Here is a 23,054-nt window from a genome sequence, read left to right as displayed (position 1 = left end):
TTTACTTTGTAGACCCTAGCCTCCTTTAGATGCTGGAAAACTCACCTATTCAATGTTTGTGTAAATCATTAGTCTAATATCGTGTCATTTTCAAATTATTTTCATAAAACAAGACAAACAAACAAAAAAAAAGTCCATGCAGTTGCCTCGATTCAACCCGTGATGAAATACACAAACGCGATGCGATTAAAAACTTGAAAACCACTGAGTACATACGAGAACAAATCTGATTCACGTATCTTATTAATTGCTTTTGTATTAATTATTTGAAATTGTGGACACCCAGTTTATTCATTTATATCCACAGGTCCAAATCTCTGGGCCTTTTGTGCTCTTTTCATAAATCTCTACGATGCCACAAGATGGCGCCAAAGCCCATGTAAATAGGAATTGTTCTGAAGAAAGTACGTTGAAGTGATACATCTCAACCGAGAGACAAGCTTTGTATGTCAGGGAGGAGCCAAGTTTGGCCTGGGTTGTTCGTGGAAGTTACGGAGAGTCTTTGCCAGTGCGCGCGTGCACTTCAGGGGCAGTTTTTCTTTTACGGGTAATGTTCTAAGATGATCTTAAAATGATTTCAAACTGTTTTCGGATCGAAGTTTGCGGTACACGTGTCAGTTACTTGTTTTTCCGGCTGCGTCGTAGTTCAGTCGTCTCGCTTCTGTTCTGTTCAGGTTCAGTTCCCAGTCGCTGTGAGTGAGAAAGATCGTCTGTCTCTATTTGTGGCCAGTGATTGGCTGGCTACCAGTCCAGGGTGTAGTCCCTCTTTTCCGCACAAAGTCCGCGAGCCAAACGGGGGTAAGCGCTATCGAAGCAGCTGTAATGGCCCGTCCTTAATACGACATCACACAGCTCCTCATCACCTGCTCGGTCTTTGTTGACGTGCCGTATGAGAGGCGAGCCGTCCTTTGTCGCGCTGTCGAACGGAGGATTTCGAGAGCTGCGTCGGCACATTTGCGTCCCGACCCGCCCCCGTCCCGCACACAACGCCGCCGCCGGAGGATGGAAGCTTGCCCGGCGGACATCGAGGCCTTCCGCCGCGAGATGTTTGAGGTAACGAGGAACGGTCAGCAGGTCAACATAACGCTCTACCAGATGATCGTGGAGATCAAGCGGCAGACCCAGATGGACCTGGACGAGCTGCGCCAAGACCTGCGGGACATCTGCGCACGTCTGCGCGCCATCTCCGACAGGGTGGACCGGCTGGTGGAGCCCTCGCCGGTGTGGACCCACCTCCGCCACGCCTGCTACCACACGATGAATTCACCCGTGGCCTTGGCCGTCGGGCTCGTGCTGGCCTGTGGATTCTACCTTTTTATCCGTTAGGAGGGCAGCCTACTTGGGGGTCCGGACTCAGTGGTTCATTTGCATCTCAAAAAGAGGAAAGGACATTTGAGGACAACAATGTACAAATTCTGGACAGATGACAAGCAAAACTCTGCAAGTACTTGACATGCCCCCCAAAAAGGTTTAGAAGTGCCTTTAGGTGCCACAAGATGGCGGCAAAGAGCTACTTGTGTCTACAGGAAACTCCTCAAATCACTTCAACATAGTTCCGTGGCACCAAGATACCACAAGATGGTGGCAAAGCACTACTTTTGTCTGCATGAAACGCCTAAACTCACTTCAACATAGTTCCTTGGCAGTGAGACACCAAAACATGGTGGCAAAGCACTACTTTTGTCGAAATAAAGCTCCTCAACACACCTCAACATAGTTCCTTGGCACCAAGATACCACCGAATGGCAGCAAACCACTACTTTTGTCTAAATGAAGCTTCACCATTCATTTCTAAATAGTTTGCTGGGACCAAAATGCCACACGATGGTGACAGCCCAACTTGTGTCTAAATGTTTCACATTTCACTTCAACATAGTTCCTTGGCACCAAGATGCTACAAGAGAGTAGTAAAGCACTCCCTTTGTCTACATGAAAGTCCTCAACTCACTTCAACATAGTTCCTGAGCAAAAACAACAATTGGGACGTGTTGCCACCATTTAACCATCGAAATCATTTTTTGCGGATTACCATGAGCCGGATGACTGAGAATCTACAGACATTAAATGCGTGCAAGACTTGTGTGCGAGTAGGACAAGCAACAATCACACACACACACACACACACACACACACACTGGACCTGACAATTTTTTTTTGAAATGATTTGTGTATTGAACTCTCCAAGGCTGAAATGATTGCGAGCGTAGACTTTTGGAGGCTCGTCACATTCAGCTTCATCTGCTCGGCGCATCAGCCACACGACGGACAGAGTCCAGCCATCGTACAGGCCTTCGAGGTGCCGTCGAGTTGACCCGAACGGGCCTTTCGGTCCTGCAGAAACAACTGAATGCAATCGAAAAGGACAACACTGGTCAGGAAATGCTTCCGACAGGACGGCTGGCGGTGAAGAACGTTGCGTCGTGAAACACGGAAAACGAATACAGTACGTAGCGTTGACCTGACGGCAGCAACCGAGAAGCCGTAACGGTGGCTAACACAAATGTAAACTATCAGACACTCGCAAGCTCTCGGAGGCTGGCCGTGCTACAGTATGTCTGTCGCGCTTTAGTTTTCGACTGGCTGTGACGATCGTTGACATGTACGAGAAGGTTGAGAAGGAGATCCCTCGCTTCGCCGGGGATCGATGACACTCAACTACTCACCTAACTAATTCTTAGCTTCCATTTTGTACAGAGCCGCCGTGGTATCCTCCAGAGTCTTCACGCGACACCTTCGCTCGTGAAACATGGAAACCTACCTCCGTACACCGCGAGTGTGTCTACCATAACATCGTTACGTCGTTAAGTCTATTATATATAATTACACACACTTCAATGTATCCACAACATGTCAGCGTAACAAATCATAAATAAACACCACCTGACTTGACCCCTGTACGCCTCTACAAAAATAAACGGTAAAAACCCAACATTCGTATCGTATCGGGCCAAAAGCGCGCTGAGATGTGACAAGCTCGTCGTAGACAACGCTCAATAATAGACAACACGGCGGAGATAAAAAGAGCAACAACATGCCAAACGCTTTCAGTCCGAAAGGCAAACTCCAGCGTCCTGTCGTCACTTTTGTCCTCACGGTCAAGTGAAGCAGAATAAATGAGATACCGCAGCAGATTTTGGCACTTTAAGCGGAGAGCGTGCAAAAAAGAAAAGACATCGACCGCCGTGTTTTCACGCGTGAGTCACACGCCGCTCACGTTTGACACCTCCTGGACAAAACGTCCTCCAGACAAGTCCGATTGTTGACTCTTAAAGGGATAAGCGCTTCAGTTGGGGACGTCCCAAACGGGGAAATGTGTGACTCACTTTGTCCGTTTTGTTGCGACAAAACTGCTGCAGCATCGGAGAAACCGTTTGTCGGGATCAGTGGATCCTGGGTGCCGAACGGTCGTCGGTCGTCGTCCTCTTCAGCTTGACGCCGCGCCGGATGGCCACCAGGAAGTCGTCCGCCCCATCACCGTGTTCCGTCTCCTCCAGCAGCTCCGGCAGAGGACGTCGGTCCGGCTCGGACCCCCGGCCGCGATCAAAGTGAGGCGAAAAGGTTCCGCTGCTCCCCGGTGAGAGGGGAGTGCTCGGGGGGCTCACGGGGTTCCGCGGGGTGTTGCCGTCCTCGGACGTCGTGCCCCGAGGGAAGCCGGCGTGGACCGGCACGGTGGGGGTCTTGACCGGGATCATGGGCGGCTTGATGGGGATGGGGCCCAAAGCGAGGCCTCCCGACGGGCGTCGGAGGTTGGGTTTGGAGGACGGCGTCCGCCGAATGGTGGCCACCCCCGGCGGCACCACCGCGGCGGGGCCGGGGAGCACGCAAGCCGACGCGGGACGCTTGGACTGAAACAAGCGGCGGCAGGACTGAGAGAGGTCGCTGGGCCGTGGGACGCCGGGCGACTTGTCCACGTCGGGATTCTGGCGGTCGCCTTCGTGGTCCGCTGCCATGGAGAAGTAGTCGCAGTCTGATGAGGCCAGACAGACAGATCGTGACATTTTATATTTAATACAGATCAGTAATTCAATAAATTAATAGTAAATCAGGTGTGTGGAAGCTAACTCTAACCCTAACCCACTAACGCTAACCTCACTCCAACCTGTCCTCAGTCACCATAACCCGACTGAACAAAGCCCCAGCGACCCACCTTGCGTGGGGCCAGCGTCCTCGGAGCAGCACGGTGTGTTGGTCTGACTGCTGTAGCCGCTGGAGCCCTGCAGCGAGTCCCTGCTGGAGCCGTGGAAGTCCAAGTGGAGACTGCGGGCCAGCGCCCTCGCCAGCTCCACGTGGGCCTCCCTGTCCTCCTGCGCACACCAACGTTTCACAAATATATCACGAGTGTGAAGAAAAACAAAAGATGTCTACGCTCATCCTGATGCTGTCGATCTTAATTACAAACCTTGGGTGATGACACAGGGGGGCTTCCTTTACCCCCTTGGAGCTCCTCTCCTTGGGGGTCAACAGCCTCCCTCCTCTCCTTGCCCTTCCTCAGGGCGTTGAACACGGTCTGATCGTACGGGCCCGGCTTGGCCCAGTCCTGGCAAGGCGAGGCGCGATTGTCAATGTGGGACCTTGAGACGTTAGCACGTTGCTACGCTAAACGCAATGAAGTCAATCGGTAAAAAGTGGAACGGAGGCAACTAGACTCTTGGTTGTTTCGCCTTGAATTCAAAACGCTTTTCTCAGTTCTGAATCTCAACTGACCACCCACCAGGCTCCACACCTAAGATTCAGAACTGAAGAAGGCTCCTGGATTCAGGTGAAACGTCTTCAACAACCAAGAAGAGTCCGGTCGCCTCCATTCAACTTCTGCTGACGACTGTGACCTGGATGAGTGACAACAATGAAGTGCAATGAGACAGCAATGAAGAGCAAGCGCAGGACTAAAGGACCTTCCAGGACGGGACCCGGCTCGATGATGAGGTCGCGGAGGAGCAGAAGGGCGGGAAGTCGGCCAAACGAGAAGACCGGACGGGCGAGAGGGTCGAAGGGGACGGCGGGGACAAGGGTGAGGTGGCGGTGGAGGAAGAGGAGGATGAGGAGAGGAAGTATGGTGAATGGAAGTGGATGTCTTGTTGTAACACGCCGCACAGCCAGGGGTGAGCGTGACGGTCCAAACCATCGGACAACTGAAGGTGAAGACAAGAATGGAATGCGTCGCTTAGACATACCTGCAAGTGTAGACTTAACACTACTCACAAAAACTTGAGGTCAGATTCCTTCTGAAATTTCGCCCCCAAGCCCAAATATTGCGGCCCTTTTGTAGTGTAGAGGGAAGGGAATCGAAACAGGGAGGTCCATCTGACCTGGATCTATGAAAATGTTCTCGATTCATATAGTCCCCCTTTTTGGGGTCAATGACCGCAAATACTCGTTTACAGCACTGCTAGAGCGGCACGGAATTCCCATCCCTAGTAGCGTACGTCTATGCGCGCAACAACAACAACACGCTAGCGTGTGACGTGGATTCACCTGCGAGGGGTCCGGAGGCATGGGGGAGGGCGACTTGGACCGGGAGGCGTCCTGCGAGATGAAGCCCGAGTCGTGGGAGGACACCGAGGAGAGGCGGGCCGGCGTCTGCTGCGGAAGAGCCGAGGACGAGGAGGAGGAGGTGCGGTAGCGGAAGTGCGAGGTGGGAGAGTGGCAGCGGGAGCCGCTGGAGCGAGAGTCGCTGCTGTTCACGCTGTTCAGGCTGCTGTGGGGGCGGGGCAACAAGGTTTTTATCAGCTCTCTCCGCTGGGGGAAGCAGAGGCCAGGCAGGAATAAATGGCGCCTGGGTTCGTTCTGCAGATGCGAGATCGGGTTGCTACGGTAACCAACCTGCACATGCTGGACTTCCTGGACACGGTGGTGCTTGGAGATGAGGGCGGAGTCTGATAGGACCAGGTGCACTCTGACGCCTTCAGGTCAACAATCACCTAAGAGGGGAGGAGGAAGGAAGCGATGAAAGAGGTGGAGGACGACGCAGAAGAGACGAAGGAGCGAGGACGGACCTGTTCACTGGCAGCTGGCAACTTGTGAGGGTCCATGGTTAACATCTTCAGGTCGTCGGTCAGCGTCTGAAGGTGACTGATCTCGCCAAGCATGGACATCTCCTCTTCCTTTCACACACACGCACAATATGAGCACGACGCAAAGTTAACTTTTGCGTTTTGTTGCGTTTGCACTGACCACGACGGGCCTGAGCATGGCGACCACGCAGCAGAAGCGACTCCTCTCCTCCACCATGGCTCTCCTCACCGCCTGCTTCTCCGCCTCCTCCAGCAGGAAGTACTTGTCGCTCACTTCCTGTTTGGCGTTGTCCAACTGCGGCTGGATGTCCCCGCGACCTGGGCGAGACGGGACAAACGGGACCGTAGGGCAAAAAAAACAAAACTGCAACATTCTCCTCCATGTTCAGGAGAATATTTTCTGATTAGCTTGACGCGACTGAATCACAACTCTGTATGAAATATAAAACCCATACATCCAATTGATTGATTTTCATTAGGGTCACTGTGCGAGAGATAACTTACCGAAGATATCAGCTGCAGATCCAGTCCCGAACGGGCCGAACACCGTCAGAATCGGGTCGGAGAAACAAAACATGATCAATAATGCTACGGATGAAAACATAACTGATTGGTCAGATGTTTTGGCAAACCTTTCTTGGCTTTCTTCTGCAGCTTCAGAGTGTCCGAAGATCTCTTCTTGATCTCCTGACGCGCTTTCTTGTACTCTGTTCAAAACAACGCGCAGACTGAAAGAGCGCCACACAGTGGAAACTGCAAGTTATTACAGTGCGCGCGGGTGTACCTTTGGCGTGGTCCTTGTCCAGAGTGTTGGCGACTCTCTTCCACTCCTCCATCTGCTCCTGGAGCGGGTTGATGAGGCAATCCACAAACAACCTGCGTCGTTTGTTAAAACAGAATAATAAAAACAAGTCAACAAAACAATCATCGCTGCAGAAAAAGACAAGATGGGAGAAGGAGGAGGGGTTGACTGATTAAAACAAATGAACATTCATGTTGCATCCCTGCAGAACAAGATGGACGATTGGGAGGAGGAGGAGGGGTTGCCATGGGGATGTGGGAGGGGGGAGGCAACACCTGTTCAACACACACGCACGCACGAGCACACGCGCGCACGTACGTGGAGAACTGTCTGAGTTTGGCCTCGATGCTGCGGTGCCTCATGCACATCCTGGTGAGCGCTGAGCCGATGTCCCTCGTCGCCCCTGGCAACCAAATCAAAAATACAGTACATGCATAAAAAAATCATTTGCTGCGTGACCAGAGTAAATGTCTCATCACCTCATCATATTATTACACACACAATTACCCCTGTATTTGATTGTTATTATACAGCAAACACCCACATATTTGCGGTTCCACATTCGCAAATTCACCAAGTCTCCAATTTTTTTTATTTCTTACCTACCATTCATTATTTGCAAAAAAAAAACACCCCTACACTTTTTTTTTCTTTCTTTTTTTTGCTCAAACCAAAGAGAAAAAAAAAGTATTACTTTAGCGCCATCTTGTGGCATTGAGGAGTTTCGTTGCGACAACCGTGCTTTGCCGCCACCTTGTGGCATCCACAGGAAATGTATGTACAGTATTAACTTGGGCTGCGACGGTCACTCGAACAATTCGATTGCAAATGGAATTCTGAGCAAATTTCACTCGCCGACTCCCACATCACTCACCAGACCGAACCTTGCCGTTAAAAGCCACGCACACACACACACAGTCACACATACTACAGTGTAGAAGGTGAGAATGGCGAAAATGTATGGTGGGCAAAAATGATAACCACGCCTCGCATGCATATTTTGTACTGGTATTGTGTAATCATGCATAGTGACAAGTAAATATTTCCGTGCACAACAATTGTCCAATTTATGTTAAAAGACGGGATTTTGTGAAAATAAATGCCTGTGAAACTGGTTCAAGTCAAGAAAATGTGCATTTCTGAACGCCAAAATAAAAGAAAATAAATAATGATGTAGATGCAGATAAATACATGTTGATTCCTTAAACGTATAAATGACTTGGAAAAGGTCGTAATTTTCAACTTGTGGGTTTAGAGGGAGCGCGAGCGTCAGGGTGCGGCCATGACGCTGGTGCTGCTGCATTGCACCACTGACACCGCCCCCCTTTCCTCCTTTCCTCCCCACCTTCCTCTTCCCTTCCTCCCTCGTCTTTTTCTCCTTAGTTTTCACTCAGTTGTTCCAGAAAACTTGGTGGCTCAGATTCTGTGTTTTTCGTGCGGTTCGTGTGCGGTGGAGCGACACGGAGCTCCGCCTCTCTGCGACGGCAAATCGAGTTGTTTTCGACCACCAGACATCAACAAATGCCATCGGCATCAAACCGGGGCACCCCGTTGCAAAACAAAAACACTCCCACGCCCCAACATCGTCAACTTGAACTTCCGAGTATGTTGGCAGAAAACAAAAAGATTGGTTAAATAGAACTCCATAATATTGCATTTTATTAAAAAAAAGTTATGACATGAGAATTAAACCGCTTTTGTAACAATGCATCAATTAAAGCCAGGGGCAGGATAAGACAGACAGACGGATATACAGTTGAGTGAGACGGCTCAACTTCTTTCAGCTCATCAGTCCAGCGCTATTAGTTGTTCTTCCCATAGGATAAAGAACATGTGACTGTGGCTACTGTTACATTGTCTGTCTACATGTGCTGCTTCTCCACTTGTGTTCGATCTGTTGCTGAATAGGTTAAAGCACCGCGGCAGAGATGCTACTTCGCGTTAGCATTACGCTAACGGGCTAACTAAGCTGTGTCGTTCTTTTGAATACACAAGGTGTGATTCTCTTTGTTTGATGTTGAGTTTGACAGTTAACTCCAAGCAACAACTTGAAAACTATTTTTTGGAAAAACTGTTCATAATTTGCGAGTTGAGTTCGCTGCCAGCACACAGCACTCGTATCTCAAGTCACCACGGTATGAACCTTAAAAATACGGCCAACTGCGATCCCAAATGACAACAGAATTCAAAATTAATGGCCGACGGTTTCGAAAAGAAGCACTGGAAGTGTGCGTGTAACTTCCACTAACAACCCAGGCTAAACGTAGCTTTCCCCCCCGACGTACAAAGCTCGTCTCTCAGTCGAGATGTATCGCTTCAACGTACTTCCTTGACACCAATTTGTGTTTCAGAAAAAGCACACAAAAAAGCACTTTGTCAGGGAATAACTTGGGAAAGGTTCCACAGAAAGAAAAAAAAAAGCAATTTGTTTTTGTTTTTGTGTTTTAAAAACAAGCCCGCGACGTTAACGCCTTGTTCCCACTTGAAGGCGGCGTTGTCAATGTCACGACATCCGTGTCGACACCGAGGCACCGTTTGTGCGTGCGTGGCTGCACTTTCGCAGGGAGTTAAAGAGAATTCCTGCTGAGAGCAACGAGGTCATACTGTACGGGCCAGGAATAAATAGCAAACGCACGCACACACACACGCACGCGAGCAGTGTTGGGATGCCTTCAGCGGGGATTGGGCGTGGATGTTCTGGGGATCTTGGGATTTTTCAAATAAGTGTGTCGGGACGTTCTCGCCCTCCCCAGTTTACGATTCAGCCGGCGTCTGTTTTCTGAATTTCCTTTGGAGGAGCAGCAGCATCTCCCCAAAGATGTCATCCGGAATCTGTAATCTCTCCCAAAAAGAAAGAAATAATGGACTGGTCACATGAACCCCAAACACACACACACAAATGAAAAGCTCACTTGACTCTTTTTAAGATCCTGCGTGTGTGTGCGCTTCCGTGACTGTGTGTGTGTGTGCAGCTGGTGCGGTTGCCGTAGCGATGCCACACCGCCCCGAGGCCCCTGCGACCGGTATTCTAATGAGAAACGGCACTTTGATGTATTTAAAGATGAATATTAGCAAGTCGAGCCCGTCTTGCGATGATGGACGGCCCTCGTGGGTATTTCAAGCGCTCTGTAACCGAAGCTGCCGGCGGAGATTCAAAAATAGCGGGGAACGTTTGACCCACTTGGTCATTGCGAGACGCACGCTCGGCTTGGCGGAGAACGATTGGAAGGCTCTACTTCCCTGACATCATCTGGATTCTTGTTTTTCCACTTGAAGGGCAAACTTGCGGAAACGCTGACGTTCACCCATTCATTTTCCATGCCACTTGTCGCGGCTAGTAGATCCTACCCCAGCTGACTTCGGGTGGGAAGCGGGTTACGCCCTGACTTGCTCACCAGTCCATGTCCAGGCACATAAAGTATTGACAACCGATGGGCTGATCGCGAGAGGAACGAGCCCTGCCACGAATGGCGAAAATCATCGGCGCCCACCCTAAAACAATTTACAACTGCCTGCAGAAAGCAATACTTTTTTTCGACATGAAACTCCTCAACTCACGTCAACACAGTTCCAAGATGCCACAATACGGCAAAACACTACTCTTGTCGAAAGGAAACCCCTCAACTCACTTCAACATAGTTCCGTAACACCAAGATGCCACAAGATGCATGCACAGCGCTGTTTGTCGAAATGAAACTCCTCAGTTGATTTCAACATAGGTCCTTAGCACCAAGATGGATGGTGCCAAAGCTCTACTTTTAAAAAACTCTAAATGAAACTCCTAAACTCACTTCAACATCATTTCTCGGCACCAAGAAGCCACAGTATAACCTCAATGTGCTACTTTTGTCGAAAGGAAACTCCTTAACTGAGTTCAACATAGTTCCTCAGCACCAAGATGGCACACTATATAGCCTCAATGTGCTACTTTTGTCGATAGGAAACCCCTCGACTCATTTCAGCATAGTTCCTTGGCACCAAGATTCCACTCTATGGTAACAAAGCACTACTTTTGTGTTAATGAAGTATCGCAACTCACTTCGAAAGAGTTCCTTGACCCAAAGAATGGCACCAAATTAACACATTCATTACTTTAGCCTGCGAATAATGTACCATAAGTCCAACCCCCCACCCCCAAAAAAATGGGACGTAATGAAAATAAAAGTTTAGGGATTAATTAATACAAAGGTTATGAATGTCGGTCAGTGCTTCCGACGCTGTTTAGTTCCACCGAGCTGTAGCCGAGGCCCACCTCATACCTCGGCTGCTGGTCGCCATGTCCGCCACCTTCTGGAAGGCGTCCAGGAAGGCCGCCGCCGCCACCACCGTCGTCCTGCCAAACATCACAGGATCATTTGGTTCAATTTCATTCATCGTTGTTTGCATCTCGTGATTTTTTTTTTTTTTCCCCAACTGGAAATGATTTTCTTCCGGTTGGCCAAAATTGTCATCAGTAAGTCCCAAGTTACTGGAGCAAAAATCGAGCGAGTCAAGCGGAGTCCCTACTCCATTTCAGATAAGTCGTGTCCTACTGTACAATCTTGCTCGGTCACATAAGAAAATTTCTCAAGATTGAAACACCAACTGGCCTACCAGGGAGGTGTCAAAGGGGAGTTCCTTTCTAGGGCCCGACCAATGCATCCATTGGCCAATTTTATCAGCCGATGATCCGTTGGAGTTTTACTATTAAATGCTGATCTATTCTCATTTTCTGATGAAACAGTAAATGCTGTTAAGTGTCGGAGTCACACAGCATGGCCGCCGTTTGTTCTCAACATGGAGCGCTATTCAATCCGAAAACATTCACATTACTTCAGTCTACCAATAACCGGGAAAAAAAGTTTGAGCATTTGCGTGTGGACACACATTTCTCGGAACGATTCCTCCCGTTTCAGTTTAGCTCTCCGTGTTTTGATATCTGAGAAAGGCATCTCAGGTTTGTATTTTCAAGTCATCACTTCATGGCAAAGAAAATAATAAAGTCGAAGAAATATGACTTCATATTAAAGGACATTGTGTATTCGAATGAAACCAACGGTTGTGATTCACTATTGAATGTACACAGTAACACCAGTTACACAATAGCAAACATGAGATTTTCCATTACATATTTGATTGTCTTCTTCATTAAAGGTTGAACAAAAATAAAGATTCGTTCAAGCTAATTGGTGAGCTGAACTGTGGCATTAACGTAGTTCGATGTTAGATGTTGGATCCCCTAAAAGTGATTTTATCGAAAATTGCAAACTCGCCCTTTAATAAGTCTGACTCCAGTCAAGTCATGTGACCTCTGCAGACGTCAAAAAAGGTGAACGTTACCTGAGCTGTGACTGCAGTTTGCTGGCTTTGCTGACAAAGTCTTCCCACACGGGATAACTGCCCTGCAGAGCAAAGACAAGAAGAAGAAAACCAGCATGACGTGTGCGTGCCTTCTCTCGAGCTCCGGACGCATCGAGAGCCCGGAGACGGATCGACCCCGCAAATCCTCAGACTGAGGAGCGCTGCAGCAGAACGTGGACAAAAGTATTGGGACACGCTCAGGAGAAAGTTGCGGGATTTGTTCGCAGCTATACGACGGCGTCCGATCTCCGAGGAAGACTTTGTAACGAGATGGTGCGAGCATGTTTGCGCAAATGTTCTTCCACGCCAAACTCACCTTTTGTGTCATTTGTCGAAATTTGCGGATCCCCGAAGACAAATGTCGGTCACATTTGACGTCTTACTTCCTCTTCTGCCAGGTCAACATTTTAGGATAGTGTCTATGTATTGTTAAGCACCTCCAAGTTCGATTCCATTTCGATTTCTTAGGTTACGATTCAGTTCGCTTTAGATGTTTGGTCGTGCCGGTCATCAAGCGCAAAGCGCCGCCCACTGGCCAGGAGGTGAATCGATTCAGAGGAAACGACATTGAAATGGCCTCTGATATCACATTGCTTCGATGAATCGGACAAAAACATGTTCTTTGCATGTCTTAATGAGATTCTAGTCCAACCTCTGATTGATGAATTGAGCGGGTCTCCAAACTTTTGCGCGTGCCCAGATGGTGGCTCGTCACACATCTCCCGACTTCGGGTCATTTGACACATTTGCACCACCCGTCACTCCTCCTCCTCTCCAGCTGTGCTGGAGCTGCGTGGCCGGCCGTCGCCATGGCAACACTGCAGCGCCGGTCTTTGTTGGCGTGCCCGCGTTTGGGCGGAGGCGGGCAGGGCCGCCGCGGCATCCTTCAGCCAGCCAGCACATAAATTGTCACCGTGGCAACAGCAGCAGTCTGAGGAACCCCGAGGAATCCATCACAGCTCTCCTCTGCGTTCGTTTTTCATTTTGCTCACATTTGCCGTGAGCAAGGAAAGAAGCGGTTTCACCACATGTCAGAAAATTGGGGATGGACGGCGAGCGGCCCACAGCCAGCCCATTAGCCCGGTTTGTTTCCATGGCGACGGGGAGAAGGGTACCGGAGTCTGAGCTCAACTGCACAAAAGAGAAGCGAGGCTCCTCTTGTTTGCATCCTCGTCTTCTCTCAGGCATAATAAACGCTTTTAATTGATTACTAAGTAGTTCTATCCCCTGTTATTTGAGGAAACCTCTGCTTTTTTTTTTTTTGACACGATCCCCTATTTATTTGGTTTTTTTTTCAAGAGAAGAAAATTAAAAAATTCTTGTTATTCACATTCCCCTGCTTATTTATGTGTGTGTGTGTGTGTTTTAAATCCAATCCCCACTTATCCATATTTGGAGGGAGAAAAAAATAATAATTCACATGACCCTACTTGTTCACATTTCATTTGATATTTGTACCCAATCGCTAACATACTCGTATTTTCTTTCCAACTTTTTTTTGTTGTTGTATTTTTTAACAAAAGAATACTTTTTCCATACCATTAAAAAGAGTGTCAATTGACGGTCGGGCCCGGTCGCGAAGCCCACTGTTGAGCCAAGTGGATAAAGTGGACCCAGATAGTTCCTCAGATGCATTGTGGGATACATTGAGGGCACGACACTAAACAGGAGATAGGGGGCGATTCCCAACCCAGCCATTGATTTGTGGAATGAAGCGGGAGGGTGCGGCACATTCCCCAGACCCCCAACCACGACACCTGTGTGCTATGACGTCACCATCCCATCACACGATTATGCTGATTATGAATTTGGATTATGATGAGAATCCACGAGCGCGGTTACCTTCATGTCCGCGATGACGTTCTGGAAGAGTCCCCCCAGCGCGCTGCACTCCCTCTCCATGGTCTCCATCTCGGCTCACTGGGCGTGCGCGTTATCCATCAAGAAGTCATTTTTTTAAAAATAAATATGTATAAATGCATAATAATGAACCAAAGCGAGCGACGATGCCGAGCGGGGCCGTGCGTGCACCGGCTGCGGGGTAAGCGGCTCTTCTGGCGTTCTCTCCCCGGCTGACGGAGCTCCGAAGGCGGCGTCTAGAGGACCCGCAGCGGGGATGGAGGCGCTGTCCCCGCGGGGAGGAGGAGGCGAGCCCTGGGGGAGCGACCGGGGACGACCGCCGCCATCAACGTCGTCATCTTGCGCTACTTTTTCCACACGCGTCGGGAACGCGCCTGTCTGTCAGGGAAGACGTGACCGCGCATCAGTTTGACCACGCCCTCTGGTGGAGTATTTTTTTTTTTTTTTAATATATTGCTCCTTCACTCCACTATACTTTACATTATATGATACTACATTATGGTACATTCTACATTATACTGTACCATAAAACACTACACAGTACGACACTGTAAACTATATTACGCTATAGTACATGTATGCTATATATTTACATACAAGCCTACATTACACTATATAGCATAGTATATTACAAATGACCATTCAACCCGCTATTAACCTGTACAAACAATTTATTGCACTAAACTGCACTGTACATACCAGTCTACATACTGAACCATAGTACACTATACTACATAGTACAACAATAGAATGTACTTTACAATTTTCACATTCTACAATATATATACACTACAGTATATATTACACCATACTGTACCATACAACATAAACCTATACAGGCTTATTCCACTATATAGTACTAGAATAAACTGCACAACACTATACTGAATTCAACTATATTACACTACTGTCGCACAATACACGAGTCTACACTACATGACGGGACACTAGTATGACACAGTGTATTGCGCAATCCTCCACGACTCTGCATACAATACACAGCAACATACGTCATAAACAGTGTCAACAAGTGGATCTGCCAAATGTCGAGGAAGGAGCAAATCGTCAGGAGTTGACACAAATGGTATCTTTCGAACGAGTCTCATCTCCCATTGCGACCACCGAGTTGGATTTTTCTCCATTTGAAAGAGGATCGCCATTTTTATTCATGATGACTTGCGCATCAACATAGCACAAATGTCACATTTTGTAACTCCTTGACCAGATCGACTGCACGTGTTCCGTGTATGTGCGCACGCGTGTCGTTCGTTGTATGTTTCGTCGGAAAGTGGGATGGCGCGGTCACGTGATTTCCCCGAAAGCGTCGCTGTTTCAGCACAAGCTTCCAAAAACACTCGCGCTGCTTCTCGTCTCCAATTTCGCACCCTCGACTTCATTTGAGCGACACAACAACGCCACGCGAGTCAAATCTTGTCGCCCAATGATGAGGAATGCCAAAGTGACGTCATCGGCACAGGTAAAGAAGGCGCGTCTTCCGGTTTGCTGTCATTTGCCGTTCGGCCGTCGACGAGGAGGCGTCGTCGTCACTTTGTGGACGAAAAGGAGCAAAACATGGCGAAGCTGAACTTGTGTGTCTTGTTTGTCGCGGCTGCGCAAATCCACAGCGTGACGCCCGGTAAGTGCACTTTGTCCACAACTTGATGATCCCGATCGTGTTCCGATGATTGGTGTCGACGCTCTTGACTTTGCCGGAAGCAACACTTGGACCGCTCAGTCCGAAGTTCTTGCAACTGGTTTCACTTGGCAAAGCTGCCATTGGAATATTCGCCTCACGGAGGCGGCATTTCAATATATGTGGGAAAAAAATAAAATTAAATCTCATTTCTTGAAATAACGACAAACAAAATCTGTGTAAAAAAAAAAGTGTTTAGCGTATCCTTCAGTAGATCATAATTCTAACATATTTATTGTAAGAAGTTCCTTTATATTTCTCATTTGGATATTTCATGAACAGAGTTACAACTTAAGTTTACAAAATATATCGTCTATATTTATTGACGAATCTGTTATTAAGGACTATTAAATAAATTTATTTAGCAAGGGCATGATAATTGTAACATGATACGGAAGTAGTGAAAATTAAATCAAATGAATTATGAGCGTCTGTTGTCGAATCCATTGAGAAGTTTGTGTGTAAGAATACGTTTAAATAAATATTAAAGTACTTAAATGACCACAAAAGAAAATGGAATGTTTTGTATCTTTTGATTTTAATTTTTTTCCCTAAAAAAGACGTTCAAATGTTTCAACTGAAGACAAAATCATTTGAAATAGGAAGAGTGCAAGATTTTGGGCCATCAAACAAAAAAGTAAGATCAACCTTTTTGTTTGTTTTTTCTTTCAGTGCTTCACACGCTCAAGTATTTCACGACAGCATCGTCTCAAATTCCAAACATCCCAGACTACTTGGTGGTCGGTTATGTTGACGACGTTCCGATTTTGCGCTACGACAGCAAGAGCAGGAAAACAAAACCCAAACAGGACTGGATGAACAAAATCACAGCAGATTATCCTCACTACTGGGAGAGAATCACACAGATCAGTATTGCTATTGAGCAGGTCTACAAAATCAACATCGAAACTGCCAAAGAGCGCTTCAACCAAACTGGAGGTTTGTTGACGTTCAGCTTTCCACAATTCAAATAGATTTCATGTGCTCGTACACGTTCTTCCTCCTCATAAACACGTTTCCTTCTCTCTCGACATGGTGTCACTCTTCAACGTCATTCTCTCAGGTGTTCACATGATGCAGGTGATGTTGGGCTGCGAATGGGACGACGAGACCGATGAGGTTGATGGTTGGCGACACTCAGTTACGATGGAGAAGCCTTCATCTCGTTGGAGGTGAAGACAATGAGATGGATCGCAGCTCACCCACAAGCTTTCGTCACCAAACTCAAGTGGGACCGTGACGAACTTTGGAATCTAAACAAGAAGCACTTCTACACTGAGATTTGTCCTTCTTACTTGAAGAAGTATTTGACCAATGGGAGGGACTTCCTGATGAGAACAGGTGCAGTCACCTCATGTTAGCACGCCCCCTACAGGACCTTTACTGGCATTACAAGCTGCACTCTTTCCTCGTTGGCTCCTTTCCTCTCTCATACGTTTTCTCCATCTTTTGTTCTCTCCATCTTTTCTCACACGATTTCTCCATCTTTTGTTCTCTCCATCTTTTCACCCTCTCACACAATCTCTCTCTTTTCAATCTGTCATTGATTGTCTCCATACTTCCTCCTCACACGCTCCCTTCAACTTGTTTTCTTCCCATATTTCCTCCTCTTACACGTTCTTCCATATTTGTTCCTCTCACACATGATCTAGCTATTTTTCATCCTCTCACACATTCTCTCAATCTTTTATCCTTTTCACACCTACGCCGACCTTTTTCTCCTCTTACATATTCTGCCATCTTTGTTCCTCTCACAAGTTCTCTTTTGTCCTCTCACACGTTCTCCCCATCTTTTCCTCCTCTCTCACCCTGTCTCCGTCTGCCCTCTCTCACCTGGTGTCCACGTCTCCCTCGGCCCGCAGAGCTTCCCACGGTGTCTCTCCTCCAGAAGACGCCGTCCTCTCCGGTCACCTGCCACGCGACGGGTTTCTACCCCAGCGCGGCCGCCCTGTTTTGGAGGAAGGACGGCGAGGAGCTCCACGAGGACGCGGAGACGGGAGAGACCCTCCGCAACCACGACGGAACCTTCCAGATGACGGCCGACCTGAAAGCGGAGGTGACCGATGAAGCCGAGGGCCGCTACGAATGCGTGTTCCAGCTGTCCGGCGTGGCGGACGACATCGTCGTCAAGCTGGAGAGAAGAAGCATCCGGAGCAACGCGCGCATCCGAGGTGACCGACGCTCAGATCGTCGCGCGTCGGAACGATCGCTCACACGTTTTCTTCTTTCTTCTCACTCTGCGAAGAGGAAGAAAAGAGGAAGATGGCGCTGGCCGTCGCTGTCCAGCTGGCGGTCCTCGCTCTGGCGGCGGCGGCGGTCGCTGGTCCTCGTCAAGCTTTACGAAAGCAGACGAGGTGAGGGACGCCGACGTTCGCTCTGTCGGGAAGATTTGTGCCCATCGTGACCTTTGTGTCTCTGTTTTCTTTGCAGCCAAATACGATCCAGCTTGTAAGTCAAACGACTTCTGTTTCCTTTGAGCCGCGGTCGGCAAAGCGGTCGTGCGAAGGTCCTGATGCGGACCTTTGCTACAAAAGTGCGCACGAGGAGTCGCAAATAGTCAGCTGTGGAACGACGGACACGTGAATGTCGACGTCGCTATCGTTGTGGGAAAAAGGACTCGCTCCCTAAGGCGGAGAAAACCCTGAAACCGAATTGAAGTCAATTTAGATTTGGTGGAAAATGTACGACTTAGTTCACTCGTGTTCCTTGGCCCTCAACGGCGAAGCGTGCCAAAGCCGCACTCGGGTTCATTCGATTGAAGCTCCTCCCCTCGCTTCGACAAAGTTCCTCGGCCCCGAGATGCCACCGGGTGGCGCCAAACCTCTATTTTAATATTAGATATGGTTTTGGGCTGAGCGCAAAGACAGCGAATAACAGAAGATAGCTTCCCCTCAATCAATATTCCCCAACATCCGAATTCCTGAATGTGGAATTGTAAATATGCGGCTATTAACTGTACGATTCCAAAGAAATTCCCCACCACACTCTCGTAGTCAGGAAGTAGAAGATTTGTCCCAACCGCAGCTCAAAGTACGAGTGAAGATGGATTCAAGAGGCCTTCGTGGAGCAAATGTCCTTCCACAGTCGGACTTGTTTTCATTCACATCTTTTTTTTCATTCATCGCAGCCGTCGACGCCGATTCCGAGCCCGCCTCCGAGCCCGCCGCCCCGACGCCCGCTTCCGAGTGAGACGCAGCCGCCGTCGCACGGTGAGTTCGCTGACGTGGACTCCGCTCGTGTTCTCGGGACTCTTTCCAGGTGCGTTCACGTGCTCTTCTTCGTGCAGGTGTCGGAACACGAGAGAGACGTCTCCATCGAGCGCTTTCTCATCACGCTTGGGTTTGAAAACAGAGATGGGATTTGTTCTTCACGCAGGCAATTTGTGCAATGATGTTTCTGTTAAGTCACAGTTTTTGCTGGCTTTGGTGTCTTGGGTGAGACTCGGGTTGATCGGGTTGCTTTCTTCTGTCCGTTAAGTTTGTCAGAAATCTGCGGTTATATTTAACATTTCCCTCCTGTTTATCATGTATTTGCACAAATTCTCATATCATTTTACAGTCACTTCATTTCGCTTTTTTAACTGTAGAATAATTTTTATGAAACAAATACATTTACACTCAGAGTTAACTTGTCATACATGAATGTTGTCGTTTAAACATCGTCATCACCTGGATCAGGAAACAAATCAGGTAAAACAACATCATCATCATCATCATCGTCGTCATCATTATCAACCTCCAATAAAGGATACATCTGCTCCATACGGTTCCATGTGGGTAATTGCTGTGGTGATGAATCTACTGATGAAAGCCCGAATGCATGGGATACAACAACATCCACGCTATGTCAGAATGGCTGCAAAAACAGCAATTGATATCAATATTGGTGAAATTAGGGTTTTGTATTGACCCAAAACGTCCATCCGAGCTGTCCCACAAGGAGTGTTGATCGAGGGTCCGTAGACCATCGATGGCTCTGGTCAAGCTGCCATCTGAAGCAGTATTGTTTGTTCTCCAAACATACCGCAAACACCTCCCTCTCTTGCGAGGAGCATGTCGACAGCTCCGCGGTTTTGGAACGTCCTTGAGCTGCTCATGTTTATCAGTTTATTTTTGAAAGGGGACAATGCAATTTCATAAAACACATGAAGTACACATGGTTAAAAAAGCCAGAATTAGCCAGAAGGCTAGTTTTCATCTGTAGTCCTCTGGCCATGATGTAAAAAAGCAGTAAAATACATCTACAAGACAATATAATACAGGATACATAATCAAACTATACTATTAAGAGAGAATCAAACCATCATTTTTTGGATCATAACAAAAAAACAACATAACATACTTGTCTTTTAGTGTTGGCAGCTCTAGGTGTTAACTCGCCACATTTTCAGTTTTTTTGTGAAGGCCTTGTATGTTGTCAGCAGTTGAACCTCCTCAGGTTCCACTCACCAGCGCTCCTCGCTGACCAGGCTGACTTACTGAAAGGAGGAATGAGACAGTCACCTCTGACAGAGCCTCGAGTGACACGCTCAGAGCTGTTTCTTTGGCTGATGAACTCAGCCGGAGGAGCTGGGGCCAAATCATGCAGTACTTTAGAAATCCAATTTGTGAAGACTGTCCCAGTTTAAAAGACTATTTTTTTTCAATTGCACAGTGATGATAGTGCCTTGGTTTTTTATCCATCACTTTAATTACTTGTTTGTACAAAACTTCCAATGTTTTTTTTTGCATTCTGACCAGCCTGGGACCAACTGGTTATGCAATAGTTAAAGTGACTAAGAATCATTGAATGCAGGTCAATTTTTGCAGCTTCAGTTGACATTTCATTGCGAATTGCACGAAAATTTGCGAGGTTTCATTTGATATTTTTACACAATTTGTCAATATGGGCTTTAAAGGAAAGCTGTGAATCTATTATTAACCCAAGATATTTGTATTGGCTGACAATTTGCATTTTTTTCTCCATTAACAAGTATGTCGGGGTCAGGTGATACTCTATTTGTTTTAGTGAAATACATGCCAACAGTTTTAGAAACGTTTAGCTGTAGACAGCACTCCTGCAACCAAGCTGTGACACAGGACATTGTATTAGTGAGTTTAGCAGCAACAGTATCTTTGGAGCGACCATGAACAAAGACAACTGTGTCGTCTGCATACATTACGCACTCTGCTTCAGAGCAAACAGTGGGCAAATCGTTGATATAAAGACTAAATAAAAGGGGGCCTAATATTGATCCCTGAGGGACTCCAGAGGTTAGCCTAAGAGACTCTGATCTGCAGTTGTTAACTGATACAGAATGTGTTCGGTCATGCAGATATGATTCAATCCAGCTCACAGCTTTGCGAGAGAAGTTAAATTTTGAGAGCTTGGTAAGAAGAACAGAGTGATTTACTGTATCGAAAGCTTTCCTGAGGTCCAAGAACACCGCCCCAACAACATTGCATTAGTTTTGTTTTGTTATTTCGTGTATCACCCAATAGTTTTTTAATATAATTCCAGGTTATTTTGGAATTTCCCTTCGCACTATTCAGAGCAGTCATGAAAAAGTCGGCTTTAGATTGTCTTATTTCTTTCACTACCCTATTTCTCAGTGAAATAAAGTGCTGTCTATTGTATCCTGATTTGACCGACAACTTCAAGGAATGATCGCGTTCTTTCATCAGTTTCAGAATAAATGTGTTGAACCAAGGAAGGCCATTCTTCCTAGCTTTTAGTTTAATTATCCGTGTAAATTGTATCATAATTTCTTGTATTTTGTTGGCAAATTTAGAACAATCCTCATCTACATTTTTACCAGCGAGTAATACATCCCAGTTTACAATTTTGTTGTTCATGTTTTGGTATCCTATTGGATACAGTGGTGGCCAAGGGTTTGAAGCGCTTTTTATTGAATCTTCTTGTGACCATTATAAGATTGTGATCAGACAATCCTGTGAGCATATTGTATGGCTTCAAGATCGGAAAGGCTAGATCAATCTGAGTTCGGGTGGAGTTTGTAATTCTCGTAGGGCCATTAATAACCTGAGTCATATCCATGTAATCCATAACCCTTTTCAATTTTTTCCTAACTTTGTTAACTTCCCAATGAACATTGAGGTCACCCATTATTATCACCTCTTTTGCAAGATTGAGTTGTTTCAGTAACATTTCCAGCTTTTCATAGAAAGCGGCATTTGATGAGGGAGGCCTCTAAATAACGACAAGAATAAAAGACATTTGCTGTGACAAAGAAACAGTTAGTCCAAGAAATTCTAATCCATTCTCATCTGTAACATGTATTTCATTACAATGAAAAGTGTCCTTGGTATAAATCATAACACCTCCTCCCTTAGAACCCTGTCTGTCGTTTCGAAACATTTTATAACCAGGTACAGATAGTATTGCTGAGGGCGAAGATTCATGGAGCCATGTCTCAGATAGGCAGAGGAAGTCAATATTTGAGTCAGTGATTGACCTGATCACTTTTCCTTAAAATGCTTCGTATATTGAAGTGTGCACAAAGAATGCCTTTTGGTTTACGCCTTTTGTTACGGGATATATAGGATCCCACGATTTACACCTCTCAGTTGGTACAGTAGCGTTCATGAATGGAGTCATACAATCTTGTGATAATTGATAATTGATAACTCTGCGCAACAAAGGCCTGGGACCCATGCAAACCACACAATCTTTTCTCGCTCCATTTGCTGCTTGTTCCACCAATAGTAACCAATTATTATTTTGTCCTGAAACTCCTGTGACAACAGGGAACCAATCATCAGTAGTTATGTTGTTAACCATTAAAATGTGTCCACCTTTCTTTGAAGTTTTCAATGGCATTTCTGGTTTAACACGGTTCCCATAACACAACGCTACTCGGAATTGGGGATCTTTTCCGCCAGAATCTGCCCACAAGCTCATCATCAAACACACTGGGTGACTTGATTTGTATTTCAATATTAAACTATGGGCCGTTTTGCTTAGGTTAAACTTCTTTCTATGTTCTTTTGCTGTTTTTAGTGACCAACTGGACCAATCATAACCTGTTTCACCAATGAGGTGTTCCCATCCAAACAAAGCCTATAGTTGCATAGCAGTCATATCCAAATCCCCAATTCTGCCCATTCTCTTGAGCATCATTGGTGAGAGCCGCATATGGAATTATGATTAAAGCAGTTTGATTTTGGGGGGCACAAAATATTAAACCGGTTTGCCGCGTTTGGAGGCCATGCCCACAGTCCTGATCATCAGCTGTACTCCTTTTGATACGAGTTCATGATTCCAAATTATTGGGTTCGTCATATTGGTCCAGCTGGTTGGTGATTTTCTATCGAAAAAATGGGTTGTATCATTTAGGGTGGGACGTCCC

At 47.0% G+C, this 23,054-nt stretch overlaps 1 protein-coding gene and 1 pseudogene across 5 annotated transcripts; one reads left to right on the top strand and one right to left on the bottom strand.

Annotated features, from left to right (window-relative positions):
• Nucleotides 1–95: 95 nt before the first annotated feature.
• Nucleotides 96–15,284, bottom strand: LOC133471076 (protein MTSS 1-like). Of its 5 annotated transcripts, none has more exons than XR_009786116.1 (16): nucleotides 13,996–14,446; nucleotides 12,133–12,194; nucleotides 11,073–11,146; nucleotides 7,132–7,216; nucleotides 6,796–6,887; nucleotides 6,644–6,718; nucleotides 6,516–6,527; nucleotides 6,172–6,329; nucleotides 5,994–6,101; nucleotides 5,821–5,918; nucleotides 5,473–5,695; nucleotides 4,893–5,129; nucleotides 4,400–4,537; nucleotides 4,148–4,304; nucleotides 3,324–3,967; nucleotides 96–2,343 (listed from the first exon to the last, which is right to left on the bottom strand). XR_009786116.1 is itself a non-coding variant. In XM_061760257.1 (16 exons), the coding sequence occupies exons 2-16, from the start codon at nucleotides 14,062–14,064 to the stop codon at nucleotides 3,381–3,383; spliced, it is 2,175 nt and encodes a 724-aa protein (XP_061616241.1). In that variant the 5' UTR covers nucleotides 14,065–14,387; nucleotides 15,024–15,284; the 3' UTR covers nucleotides 96–3,380. The 5 variants fall into 5 exon arrangements, 4 of the variants coding, with proteins under 4 accessions (XP_061616241.1, XP_061616242.1, XP_061616243.1 ...); XM_061760257.1 differs by adding an exon at nucleotides 15,024–15,284 and having other exon boundaries at nucleotides 96–3,967; nucleotides 13,996–14,387; XM_061760258.1 differs by having other exon boundaries at nucleotides 96–3,967; nucleotides 13,996–14,073; nucleotides 14,185–14,446.
• Nucleotides 15,285–15,440: 156 nt separating this feature from the next.
• On the top strand, nucleotides 15,441–19,467 carry LOC133471077 (major histocompatibility complex class I-related gene protein-like; annotated as a pseudogene).
• Nucleotides 19,468–23,054: the final 3,587 nt, after the last annotated feature.

This window comes from Phyllopteryx taeniolatus, chromosome 21 (genome assembly GCF_024500385.1).
Source record: "Phyllopteryx taeniolatus isolate TA_2022b chromosome 21, UOR_Ptae_1.2, whole genome shotgun sequence".
Lineage (NCBI taxonomy): Eukaryota > Metazoa > Chordata > Actinopteri > Syngnathiformes > Syngnathidae > Phyllopteryx > Phyllopteryx taeniolatus.
The sequence above is the reverse complement of the archived record's forward strand: the minus strand, read 5'-3'. Positions and strand labels throughout refer to the sequence as shown.